The 12,248-nt window shown below is 55.0% G+C and overlaps 4 protein-coding genes across 4 annotated transcripts; 2 read left to right on the forward strand and 2 right to left on the reverse strand.

Moving 5' to 3' along the window:
- Positions 1 to 1,275: 1,275 nt before the first annotated feature.
- Positions 1,276 to 2,937, reverse strand: BDZ83DRAFT_717341 (DNA-binding protein; the record flags this gene model as incomplete). The annotated part of the gene is made up of 4 exons (XM_060511939.1): positions 1,276 to 1,499; positions 1,556 to 2,347; positions 2,424 to 2,612; positions 2,922 to 2,937. 4 exons carry the CDS (start codon positions 2,935 to 2,937, stop codon positions 1,276 to 1,278), a joined length of 1,221 nt encoding a protein of 406 aa, XP_060368000.1.
- A 1,112-nt stretch (positions 2,938 to 4,049) lies between these two features.
- On the forward strand, positions 4,050 to 6,871 carry BDZ83DRAFT_649062 (uncharacterized protein; the record flags this gene model as incomplete). Its single annotated transcript, XM_060510241.1, has 3 exons — positions 4,050 to 4,097; positions 4,333 to 6,492; positions 6,548 to 6,871. The coding sequence occupies 3 exons, from the start codon at positions 4,050 to 4,052 to the stop codon at positions 6,869 to 6,871; spliced, it is 2,532 nt and encodes an 843-aa protein (XP_060368001.1).
- A 1,176-nt stretch (positions 6,872 to 8,047) lies between these two features.
- On the reverse strand, positions 8,048 to 9,343 carry BDZ83DRAFT_749494 (uncharacterized protein; the record flags this gene model as incomplete). The annotated part of the gene is made up of 1 exon (XM_060513774.1): positions 8,048 to 9,343. The coding sequence occupies one exon, from the start codon at positions 9,341 to 9,343 to the stop codon at positions 8,048 to 8,050; it is 1,296 nt and encodes a 431-aa protein (XP_060368002.1).
- A 1,502-nt stretch (positions 9,344 to 10,845) lies between these two features.
- On the forward strand, positions 10,846 to 12,155 carry BDZ83DRAFT_168921 (uncharacterized protein). The gene is made up of 3 exons (XM_060501449.1): positions 10,846 to 11,624; positions 11,713 to 11,935; positions 11,993 to 12,155. The coding sequence occupies exons 1-3, from the start codon at positions 11,076 to 11,078 to the stop codon at positions 11,998 to 12,000; spliced, it is 780 nt and encodes a 259-aa protein (XP_060368003.1). The 5' UTR covers positions 10,846 to 11,075; the 3' UTR covers positions 12,001 to 12,155.
- Positions 12,156 to 12,248: the final 93 nt, after the last annotated feature.

Genomic DNA, 12,248 nt, shown 5'->3' on the forward strand with positions numbered 1-12,248 from the left:
ACAAAGCTACATGCCTTACTTACTCCTTCCCTGCCTCGGGTGCCTTTGAGCGGCCACGGGCGTCTACCTTAGGCGGGTACACGGCGGTTTTCAAGGCACTCAAGGCGAGTACAGGTGGTGGGCAGGGGGGGCGGGTGCAGGTCACAGCGCTGTTGCGAACCCGTGGTTCAGTGCCACAACATCGGCCAAGCTCACTATTGGCCCTGTGACATGGACATACTTTGCCGCACGTTGGCGTCAGCCATTCAACTTTTTCCAGCCCTCTCCTGTGCCTCTTTATATTTACCTTCCCTCACCTAAGGCAGACTTTGCCTCTTTCACCTTTGATATACTGACTTTAGGTAGATAACGATGAAATCATCCGGGGCAAGATAAGGTAGAGAAGAGAGAGCGAGGCCTACTTCTTGGTCCTGAACAGTCGTCTTTACAAGCCAAGATCAAGGGTCTCGGGCTTCTAGGTCCGCTTCCATTTACCTTCCATCTCCAGGGGCTGGGCACCCGCCATCTGGGTATCTGGCGGGTCTTCTAAGTTCTGCCGTATCGACGACGACCAGGGCCCCGGCGAGGACGGGAAACCGGAGACCTCTGGAATTGGACAATTTTGTTCCACCCATCCTCGTGGCTCACCTTCTTCCCCCGGCCGACGGCGTCTCCTGGGACCTGGCGTGCTCCGTCTCATCGTCCCATCGAGACATCAATACCCCTGTCGTCTCGCTCTCATTCTGCTCTCTCAGACATCCATATCGTCACGTTGCTATCCCACTCTGTAGTGGTCGGTCAACCAACACTAGACTCACAAGTTGAGTCGCACTCAGGGGAAGAAGGTCAGGCATGCTCAAGGATGCATAGCGCGTGCAGGTAGATGGATGACATTCATTGTCTTTGTTGGGCTTCCATTCAGTCCAACACCTTCTGTTGGATCCTAGCTACGCTGCTTGCTGCTTTTCCCTGCTGTGCCTCCTGGTGGGACGACTGAGGTGACGACCCGGGCTGCAGTGGCGGCTGGCTGAGGCTTCAGATGAGCGAACAAGCAGCTCTCTCCTCGGCATTCCAAAAAGCAGTCGTGCAGCCAGCCAGCCAACTTTTTTGGCGTCGGATAAGCAGAGCGAGCGTTCCTGTTTCCGGCCTCATCCTGGCAATGGCCCTATCCATCGACTGCCCCAAGGAGTACAATCACGCATTTGACTTTCACGACGAAAATTGTGGGCGTAAAATCGGGCCGCCCCCTTGCTCGTCTCATTGACAGTCATCGCCATTTCCTACACTGAGATCGCCTTACTCCTCATCGCTCTCCTCCTCCTCCTCGCCGCCCGCAGCAGCAGCCTTCTTGGCCGGCTTCTTCTTCTTCTTGTTCTTCTTGCTCTTTCCGGTATTTCTGGACAGGGGCTGCTCAAGAATCTTGAGAATCTCCTCGTCCTCAATCTTCTTGTCCGACTTGACCTTCTCAAGGTCGAGAGCGGGCGGCGCACCGACCTTGGTGATACCGTTCTTGGTGATGGCTGTCGACATGTTAGCACTCTGGGCCGCACTTTGTTGTACGTGTGAGAACTCTTACCAATCGTCGACAGATAGCGGGCGACGGGGGAGTTGTCCTTGTCGCCAACAACCTCGTAGGCACGGAAGACATTGCCACGCACGCACTCAACGACACCAGACTTGGCATCGCGCTCGTCATCGAGCTGGCGCAAGCTGAAGGGGAAGGTTCCGAACTTCTTCTGGACCTCGGAGAGGATCTTGCGGGAAGTAGGGCGCTTGAGGCCGTAGTTGGTGGTGGTGCGACGGTGCAAAGTAGTTCTTGACTCCAAGGTCTTGACCTTGCCAGCGCCCAAGCTCACGCCCATCTCGACACCCCAGACCTCGCCGATCTCGGGAGTGCCATCGCCCTTGGTGCCCTCGGCGGGTGCAAGGACGATCTTCTTCTTGCCCTCGATCTCGTTGCGCTCAAAGAGCCATGAGGTGGTGCTCTCGACCAGGTTGCAGTCGTAGGACTTGACGACCTTCTCGAGCAGGCTGGTGATCTTGGCCTGGGTGGGAGCCTTGGCAGCAGCGGCCTTGGCCTTCTCCTCGTCGGTGCCGGAAGCGAGCAGACCGGGCGGGAGCATCAAGCGGAGAAGGAGCTCATTGGCGTAGTAGTTGGCGAGAACCAGGTCGGCGGTGCGGCCAGTGATCTCACCGGCGACGACGGTGTCGCAGACAATGGAGCCGAAGCCGTCAATCTGAGCACCAAGCTGGATCTTGATGGGCTCGCCCTCCTTGATCTCAGTGGCAGCCTCGGCCTCATCGGTAGTGAGGGGAGTGTAGGGGGTCACGAAGGAAGCCGGGGAGATGGTGGTAGGATGGGAGAAACCTGCAAGGCGCGAAGGAGGTCAGCGATGCTCAGGAGTAAGGTACACAGCATAGGACCTGGAGGGAGGAAAACAGACCCTTGTTGACCTTCTTTCCACGGTAGACCTTGGCGAGCTCCTCCTCGATGAGCTTGTCACCCTTCTCGCAGATGGTGACGATCTTCTCGCCAGGCTTGATGAGCTCGGCAACCGCAGCCAAGACCTTCTCAGAGATCTGAGCGGCGGTCTTGTACTTGGTGAGAGTATCGGGGTTGTTGAGGGTGTAGTCTGGGGCATCGTTAGTTGTTTGTTACAAGTCCATGGCGAAGGCGCAACTCGAGTCGTCCTCGAGTCTCGTTGAGCCCGTTGAGCCTCGTCGAGTCCCTTGAGGCAAGGGCACCTGCTTTGGATAGCATGGTGTGCGTTTGTGGTGTATTTCGGGTGGTGGCGGGGTAGCTGCGTGGGCTGTTTTGGTATGTGACGCAAACGCAGCACCAGGACCAGCAACAGCACGGGGACCAGCAAAAACGTGCGAGAAAAGGCAGGTACTGCGCGCAATGCTCTATAGAGCTTGAAAAAGAACAGGGAAGTACTAACCGATCTCCTCCGACATGATGGCGGTATTTTCTGGGGTAATTGACTAGAAAATGAAAGGGATATCTCAGAGTTAGCGATGCACCGGTCCAGAACTCGTAGGACTGAACGTGAGAAGAGATGCAATGCAAAGTTGGTGTGTCGGGCGTAAGTATTTTGACGACAAATACGTCGATTTTCAGGGCGGGGAAAGGAGGGGCTCGTTGCTGTTTGTGGGTGCTCGGGCAGGTCAAGGTCAAGCAGGCACGCAGGTTGCTCCCTCGATCCCTCCTTCCACCTCTGTGTGCTATGCAAACCCAGTGCCATCAAGTACCTCTGGTGGAGAATTTTGTGCATACGTCGCATCGCTTAAAACCGCCTTGCGCATAGGGTGCTATTGTTCGCGTGTCGCGCCAGCCACGGCCCACGTCTCTCTCTCTCATTAATACCGTGACACCTTGGCTGAGGTGTTTTTATGCAACCTCGAGTGAACATGTGAATTAGTGCCGCTTTATGCTTGGCGGGTCACTTGCTCAAATCTTGTATTGAGCTGTACTGTAGGTGTGAGGCAATGACGATAATTGGCCCATAAGGTGCTTTGAATGAGCTGCCAAGGTACCTAAGTGACTGTCTCAAGCTCAAGACTGTCTCATGGTGAACAACTAGAACCTTGTGCCGAGCTCTGAGCTCTACGGATACCAGCACACCCAAGGACGCATCTATATGTACACGTCTGAGTAGCAAACACGCAACAGAACTGAGAATTCAGGGCAACCTTCCTTACCTTGTGCCTCCCTCCGAGCTTGGAGCTGCTTCCGGCAAAAGCTCGGCCCGTACCGACACGACAGGCACACCAGATGACATGCCCTCTTTCCTTTTCTGGATGAGCGAATGGCCTCACGTTGGCTTCTGTCTAGGAACTTAAGGCACTCTGGGCACACACCGCTAGATCTAGCGCAAGAAGATGCATTTCCCATCAAGAGAATGGCGCTTATCGCGCAACTGGACGTGCCAGATTCTAGGTCCATCTCAACCAAAAAAAAAAAAAAAAAGTCGACCCGTAAATCATTTGCATCTTCCCAACTGCTAGGCTTATTTGCATGGAAAGTAAAGTCAGAAGAAGTGACTATCTTAGCCCTCACATACACCATCATGTCGTCAGGCGCGTCCTGCGATACGCCAAAGCCATTGGTGGCTAAGGTACTTACGGCGGTGCGATTCCAGCCTGCTGAGGCTCAAGAACGCGGTCAAGTCGTGAAGCACGAGTGAGGACGTTAGATGTAGCTCTACGGCTGATTTATGCGGTAAGATACTTTGCTCGCTCGGTACCTGAACTGGGAAATTTTCCAGGTTGCGATTGGCGCTGACCTGAACTCCCCTGGGCGCCGCATTGGTCAGACTGCGCTAACATTAAGAAGTCTCCCTGTCATTCAAGAGGAACTGTCCACAGCCAAAATACCAGCGTGATACATCGGATGCGTTAGCCTCATTGGTGCCAGTCTTCCCCGGTACAACACCAACACGCTGCGCAGGAGAGAGAGGCTGCGACAGACGTAGCAGAATCCACCTCTCATCCCCAAGTGAACTTTGGAGCCATCGCCAATTGGCATCCGCCACGACACGCGCCCAATACGAACCCAGGCCCGATCGCGCGTCTTCCTCTCGACGTCTCGGCAGTCGCATCGCTGCGGCGATTCGGGACCCTGCACATTTCTTCATCATGGCCGCGCCACCATCCACGTCTACGCCTACCGCGGCTGGCGCGACAGCCTCGTCCTCGGCATCAACCTCTGCATCCGCCGCCAACGATCACGATGGCACTCCTCGATCCGCCGCCGCCAAGGCCCTCCCCGTACGAGACAAGGATTCCTTCAATAAGTTGCAGGTCGAGCGCTACGTGACACGCGACTGGCACTACTCTGTCGCGATGAAAGACGCCCAGGAACGGTTCGAGAAGGACATGCAACAGACGAGAGACAAGATTGATGACTACAACCTCATCAAAACCCAACGCTTGTATTTTCCTCCGAGCAAATTATACGGCGAAGGCTATCGTGGCTACGGCAACGGCTACACCGACATCGATCCCCGCATGCGAGCGCCCTTTCCTGCCCAAGTCATCTACCCGAGCCAGAAGCCGCGGCCGGGGAAGCGCCAGTCGCATCCGCTCAGATGGAAAAAGAGAGAGCTGAAGAAGCAGGCTGAGCAACACGAGGAGCTCGTTCCGATACGTATAGACGTTGACTGGGAAAAGATAAAGCTTCGTGACACCTTCACGTGGAATCTCCACGACAGGGTTATTCCAGGCGAACTTTTTGCGCAGCATCTCGTTGAGGATCTGGGCATCCCTCTGGACGCACAGCACAAACCCGTCTTAGATCAGGTCACGTTACAAATGCGCGACCAGCTCAACGACTTCTACCCCCTAGTCTTCTCCGAAGAGGACGCGCTCGACCCGGAGCTGCCATATTCTGCCTACAAGAATGACGAGATGAGAATATTGATCAAGCTCAACGTCACAATTGGCGGCGTGACCTTGGTCGACCAGTTCGAGTGGGATATCAATAATCCACTCAACTCCCCAGAGGAGTTTGCCGCCTCAATGACTCGAGATATGTCACTGTCCGGCGAGTTCACCACCGCAATTGCTCACTGCATTCGAGAGCAGTGCCAACTCTTCACTCGGAGTCTGTACAGCGTCGGACATCCCTTTGACGGCAGACCGGTCGAAGACCCTGATCTCATCGCCGCCTTCCTGCCGTCTCCCCTGCCATCTGTATTCAGACCGCAGCAACAGGCCAAGGAGTATGCGCCGTATCTTTACGAGCTCAGTGACGCCGACTTGGAACGCAATGAAGTCATCTTCTCTCGGGAACAAAGACGGCAGAAGCGATCTATCAACCGACGCGGTGGCCCGCAACTGCCAGACCTCAAGGAACGGCAGCGAACAATCAGGACGCTCCTCGTCTCGTCCGTGCTTCCAGGTTCTGCGCCTAACATGGAAGAGAGCACGCTGTACAAGCGTGTGGCCGGCGCGCCACCCACCACCCGCAAGAGGCCAGGAGCACGCGATGGCGAGGTTTCCGATTCCGACGATAGTGAAGACTCGGGACCGGACTCGCCAGGCGTGTCTCAGCTTGGCGGCACGGCCAGAACGAGAGGCCTTCGAGGCGCCGCGAGTGCTGCTCAGCAACGCATCACGAATCTCGGCCGCTCCGAAACGCCTGAAGCGAGCATCGTTCATCATCACGAGACTCGCAGAAACCTTGGCCGCTCCCTTCGCGATACTCGCGACGAGACTGAGGAGCCTACACAGCTCATTGTTACACTGAAGGTTGGCAAGGACAAGCTGAGGAGACTTCTCCAGAACCCAAGAGCAAGGTTCACCCCGAGTGGCTCCCAGACACCGTCAACACCCGCACACACTCGCATACCTAGCGCGGCCGCGGCTGCAGCAACCTCCATGCCTCCGCCGTCTACGCCGGCCTCAAATGGCCAAGCTCTTCCCGCTCAACTTGGCACTCCTCTCCCGCAAGGCCAAATTGGTCGACAACCTGCTCCGCCACCTGTTGCCGGTCAACCGCCACCACCTGCTGTAAGTCATGGATGCCTTGGACTGCAACTATGATCAAAACTGACATGCTCGATAGCCCCCGCCGCCAGAATGGCTAAAAAGCTGTTTGCAGCAGCTGAAGCAAACATATACCTTTGATAACTTTGAGGGCATGATGAAGTACTCAGCCATCAACCCTGACACAGAGATGCCGATATCAGTACCAGCGGGGTCACAGCCTCCCGAAGGCGCCAGATGGATGTTCCTCCCCCGTATTCGCTGTCTTGACTGCCCCGGCAAGCTGTACACGCCCGGGCCGGAAATGACGGCAGGCAACTTTGAGGTCCACTTGCGCAATAAGCAGCATCGTCAAAAGGTGGATGCTAGAGAAGGCAGAGACACAGCACCTGGAACGGCTTAGGTCGATTACATTCGGGTGTCGAGCTCTGAGTGATATCTACGCCAAGCGATGTCAAGACTCGAGCCGAGCTTTCTGGAAGGTGCAGCCGTGTTCACCTAGGGCCATTAGCATCGGCACCGAGTCGACGATTCGAGGACGACCCCATCACAGCATTGCGTCCGGACAGCAAGTCTGAATACTGGTTATTATTCCCAGCACCTGCGGCGTCTTTGCAAAATTAAAGGCAACCTTGAGCGAAGGACGATGGCGTTGACCAATCAGCACACTCGGTATTGTACAAGAGATCAGTCCATTTCCATTTCGTCCATGGGTTGTAGAAGAAAAAAGAAAGGATATCATTATCACTAGCGGTGAAATGGACAGAAGGGAACAAGAGGAGGTCAGAACGCGATTCTTGCCGATTTTACAGATTTAGGAGTTCAGACTCTGCTCGTGAGGCAGGGTAGGAATGGCCGGAGTTCCGATTGGAAGTGTTTTATTAGGATACGACTGGAAAGAGAGAGAAGAAGAAGATGAGCTTCAAACGCAAGGCTACGTGGGGTGTGGGAAAGAATTGAAAGAGGTCAGCAATAGTGACCTTGGTACACAACCTTACTAGACAAGGGCTTCTGCGTCTTCTGATAGTAAGAGTAATACCACAAGAAAGCTTTAAATATCTACCTTTCCTCACTCCTTCAGCCACGTGTGTTTGAACCAAAATCATGGACAGACACCGACACAAGGAGGTTCACCGACGGTGGAGGTCTTGCTCATCCACCTTGACAGAGGTACGTCACAAAGCTAGAAGGCTGATTAAACTTTACTATTAACTGGCTGGCTATTTGCTAAGGCTACATGATGTACGCAAAGGTACTAGAAGTGTCTGCCTATGGCCTTGAAGCCATTTCTACTACTATCAGGTGCCCATAACGGCCCGGATCGTTGGGATACGTTCGTCCTCCGAGTTATTTTTTTTTTGGGGGGGGGGGGACTCGACGACTTCAGCCAGTGTAACGAACAAAACAACTCAATCAAACTTTTCCCCCCCAAAGACATGAGAAACACAAAGGAAATCGTAGGCCTCTTCAGTGAGGCATTCTTGGCCCATCCTGCGAAAGAAACTGAACTGAACAGTGGTTGTCGTGCGAAGTTCTTCATCTTGTGAAGGCGGCCCGAGAGAAAACATCAGCCCCGTACTTAGAAGTAATCAGGGAGAATTTTCGGCGGATTCGGCGTCGGGTGATCCTCCACGGGCTCTTCCTCGAAGTGGGGGTGGTCGGGGTGATAGGGGTGCTTCTCCATCTCCATCTCCTTCTCCTTCTTCTTCTTCTCCTCCTCTTCCTTCTCCTTGTCGTGCTCGTCGTGGTGGGGGTGGGCGTGGTGGCCGCCGTGAGGGTGGTCGTGGTGAGGCATCTCCTCCTCCTCCTTGGACTTCTTGGACTTGGTGTCCTTGGCCTTGGGCTCGTCGGCCTTGGGCTGGTCGGCCTTCGGTTGCTCGACCTTGGGTTGCTCGACCTTGGGCTGCTCACCCGCGGGCTCCTTTCCCTTGGGCTCCTTAGCCGCGGGCTGCTCGACCGCGGGCTCCTTGCCCTTGGGCTCTTTGGCCGCGGGTTGCTCAACCGCGATCTCCTTTCCCTTAGGCTCCTTAGCCGCGGGTTGCTCATCCTCTACCTTGGGCTTCTGATACTCAACCTTGGGCTTCTCAACCTTGGGCTGCTCGACCTTGGGCTTCTCAACCGCAGGCTCCTTGCCCTTGGGTTGGGTAGCCCCAGGCCCCTTAGCCGTGGGTTCCTTACCGAGATGCTTGCGGAAGGGGTGAGGCATGAGAGGGCGGGCAGGGCGACCGAACTTGGGGGGCCAAAGAAGGGAAGAGGAAGCCTCGGAGTCCTCCTCAGGGGCATGCACCAAAGCAAAGCCGCTCTCGCCGAGCTTGAAGCCCAGCTCCACGAGCTGCTCGTCGGTGAGCCCGAGGCTCTCCTTGAGGATGTCCGCCATCTTGGCAGTGTTGACGCGGACCTCGTCCTCGCTGACGGGATCTTCCTTCTTCGAGGCGGCGGCGGCAGCGTTGGCCGTGGGCGTCGCGGTCGGGGCAGGGCTGGCCTTCTTCTCAAAGTCGGCGACCAAGAATTTCTTGCGGCCGAGGGTCCTGTCCATGGACTCCTCGATCCAGCCGGCCTTGGACGGGTTGAGCTTGTACTCGTCGAGGTAGAAGCGGACGCAGTAGCCGATGGCGCCGGCGTATTCGTCCGGGCTTTCGTACCAGCCCGGTGCGCGGCGCTTCTCGGCGTTGAACTCCTTGCACCACGCCCTGCGGCGGGCGATCATGGCCTCTGTCGGGCCGGAGCCGTGCGGCATGGGCGGGGCGACGGGGGCGGTGATGGTCGCGGCGGCGGTGGCGGGCTCCGTGGTGGAGGTGGTGATGGTGGTGAAGGAGGAGGCACTGGCCAGAGCGAGGGTGCCCGTGGCGGCGAGGAGGGCCTTGGGGGCGACCATGTTGTGTTCGATGTGAAGTATCTTGAATCAGAGAGTCGCATTAGTACCTGGGTTACAAGGGTGAAGTATTCTGTGATGTATACATACCTAGAGCTGATGGGTACAGAGACCTAGCTGTTGATGTATTCGATGTAAGGCCAAGTATCTGAAGTCAGTTGGTAGTGTTAGTGTGACTGGTTTATAAGTGTGAGGTAGTCCGTGACGTATGCTTACCTAGCTGATTGGTATAGAGACCGAGCGACCTGATGGTTGTAGAGGAAGAAAAAGAGAGAGACCAGATAGAATTAGAAGAGCGAATTTTATACGCATCTCTTCTGCAGAGGACGCAGAGGTTCCTGCTCTTTCTTCTTCATCTACGGTGCCATATGCCGCTGTTGTGCCTTGAATAAGTCCTATAAGAAGTTAATATTCGCGTCTACACGTTTACACAAGGTGGTCTAATGGGTATCATAGTTGCCGGCTGGAGGACATCGGTAGAGACGGGGTTCTCTTGTGATTAAGAACCACTCTGACCTAGACGCCAAAGGTAGAGTAAGCTCGTGATCTTGCCAGCGTGATCATCATTTTACATGTGGAGGAGAAAGCTTGAGAGTGTACATCCGGAAAGTTTCCGTGATCCCCCTAATGCTTCACGTATTGAGAGACGTAAGTTCAACCCGAGCCGCATCGTCCATACATATCCGTGATCCTACCTCAGCATGCAGAAGAAGCGCCTTCAGAGTCACGAGATAGCGAGCCATGACTGGTCAGGGTGTTTGCACTCTAGACAGTACGCGATATCAATGCTTCACTGAGCTCAACCGCGACTGCCCCACAGGAGCTCTCTCAAGCGCCCATCCGGGGCTGTGGCTTTCGAAGAACCAGCTAGCACCAAAGCTCTCCCAGCTCTTGCCGTGTGTGAACGCGCGACAAATACGTATCAGTCTTGGTCTTCTTCCGAATGTCACCCTTGCGGCGCGTCTCGGGACGCCACCCTCCTCACCTGCCTCCGAACGCCAGACTTGGCGACGAGGCAAGAGACGACTCGAGCGGTACTTGATGCAGAACAAGCTTTCCTTGGCTGATGGTGGCTTTGGATATGGGTGGTCACTTTAGGAATCTCAAGGTCACCTACACCGTCATCAGAATCGCAGACCTTTGCGCCACGACGATGTCAATCGGGCCTTTCTGCAACCGCTGGCCCGAACTTCAGCATGGGCCGTAGACACGTCAAAAGAGTGCTTCTCGATCAAGGTTTCTCGTCAAACCAGCATGCCCTAACCACAGAATAACGTAATCCCCTTTTTTGTCCCATGTTCGTGCCCGTGTGGGGGGTGCGCAGGCTTTAAACTCCATACAGGCTAAATCTCCCGTGCATTCAGATTTCCCCAAATCAACGTCTACAGCTTATACGACGGGATCGGAGGGTACTGTCCGAACAAATGCGACGTAGATAAATAAGCTTCCCCCTTCCCCCCTTGAACATCCCTGGCTAGACGGTCCGTCCGGAGTGTGTTTATATTACTCGTGACCTGTTCGTGCCTGAAGCATTACCCCCTTTGTTTGCTATAGTTCGCCGAGCTACTATATTCGATGTCGTGACATTTCCCCCGTCCCGGGTTGCCGTATAGGGCTCGGTCTGTGAATGTTATAAAAGTCATCAGCCTGTCCGGCGACTTTTGGGATTACTGTTTGTTTCGCCAGCCAAGCATCACTCGTTCCAAATCCCCTCAACCAAGTCCAACCGCCCAAGATGAAGGTCACCGCCCTCCTCACCCTCCTGCCCCTGTCCTCCGCCAAAATCCTCTGGGACGGCCGCTTCAACGACTTCAACTCCTCTTCCGATCTCAACAAGTGGTCCTGGTCCAACCAAGTCGGACCCTACCAGTACTACATCCACGGCTCTGGCGACGTGACCAAATACGTGAACCTCTCGCCGTCCTACAAGAACCCGGCCGACACGGCGTCGAAGCAGGGCGTGAAGATCACGCTCGACAGCACGGCCTACTGGAACGGCCAGAACATGCGGCGCACTGAGCTCATCCCGCAGACAAAGGCCGCCATCAACTCGGGCAAGGTGTGGTACCACTTCAGCATCTCCCGCAAGGACACCAACGCGCCGAGCATCTTCCGTGAGCACCAGATTGCGTTTTTCGAGAGCCACTTCACTGAGCTCAAGAGCGGGTGGATTAGTGGCGAGTCGGCGACGAACAACACGAATCTGCAGTTTATGGTGCAGCAGAAGAGTCTGTGGAAGACGGAGTGGAAGCCGGATGTGTGGCACAATGTCGCCTATGAGATTGTGAGTTTGTCCTCAAACCTCCTTGGCTTTTTATGAGTGAAGGGGTACGTTCTGAGTAGAAGCATAAACTTACACCATCGTGTTGTAGAACTTCTCCAGCGGAAGCGTCGGTTTCTGGCACTCAGAGGGCAATGCCCCTCTCCAGCAGGTCGTGGCTCCCATCTCTGCTTCGACGTCGTCCAACGGCGCGGACTGGCATCTGGGCGTTCTCGAGCTTCCCCGCGATGGTTATGCCGACACCAACGAGGACTTCTACTTCTCTGGCGTCTATGTTGAGGATACTGCTATCACGACCTCTGTCACTGGACCTGGTGAGTCTATGGTGAGATTCCTTGTGAGTTGAGTGAAACTGACACGAATGGGAATAGCCGCCTAGGGGAAATCTCAACTCATTTAGAGAGTAGGAGTAGAAGCAGGCTCAAGGGAAGGTCAGGCAAGACGGCAACATCGTACATACTTAACCCATTCTTCAGTACATATCACTCATTCACGTTCATGCATATAAGATTGAGAACCCGGCATATCTTGTTTTACTCTGCAATCTTCTATTTGGAAACCAATCTGAGACTTATTTTCTTCGTAACTTCCCCACCAAAACATCCACCCATCCGTGTTTCCAGACTA

Source organism: Colletotrichum acutatum (assembly GCF_030867785.1).
Source record: "Colletotrichum acutatum strain CBS 112980 chromosome Unknown BDZ83scaffold_20, whole genome shotgun sequence".
NCBI classification, from domain to species: domain Eukaryota; kingdom Fungi; phylum Ascomycota; class Sordariomycetes; order Glomerellales; family Glomerellaceae; genus Colletotrichum; species Colletotrichum acutatum.

Bases quoted from the DNA above. Each gene is read 5' to 3' on its own strand.
- BDZ83DRAFT_168921 (XM_060501449.1), top strand. From the start codon at position 11,076: ATGAAGGTCACCGCCCTCCTCACCCTCCTGCCCCTGTCCTCCGCCAAA. The intron at 11,625-11,712 runs GTGAGTTTGTCC...ATCGTGTTGTAG, and splicing joins ACAATGTCGCCTATGAGATT to AACTTCTCCAGCGGAAGCGT.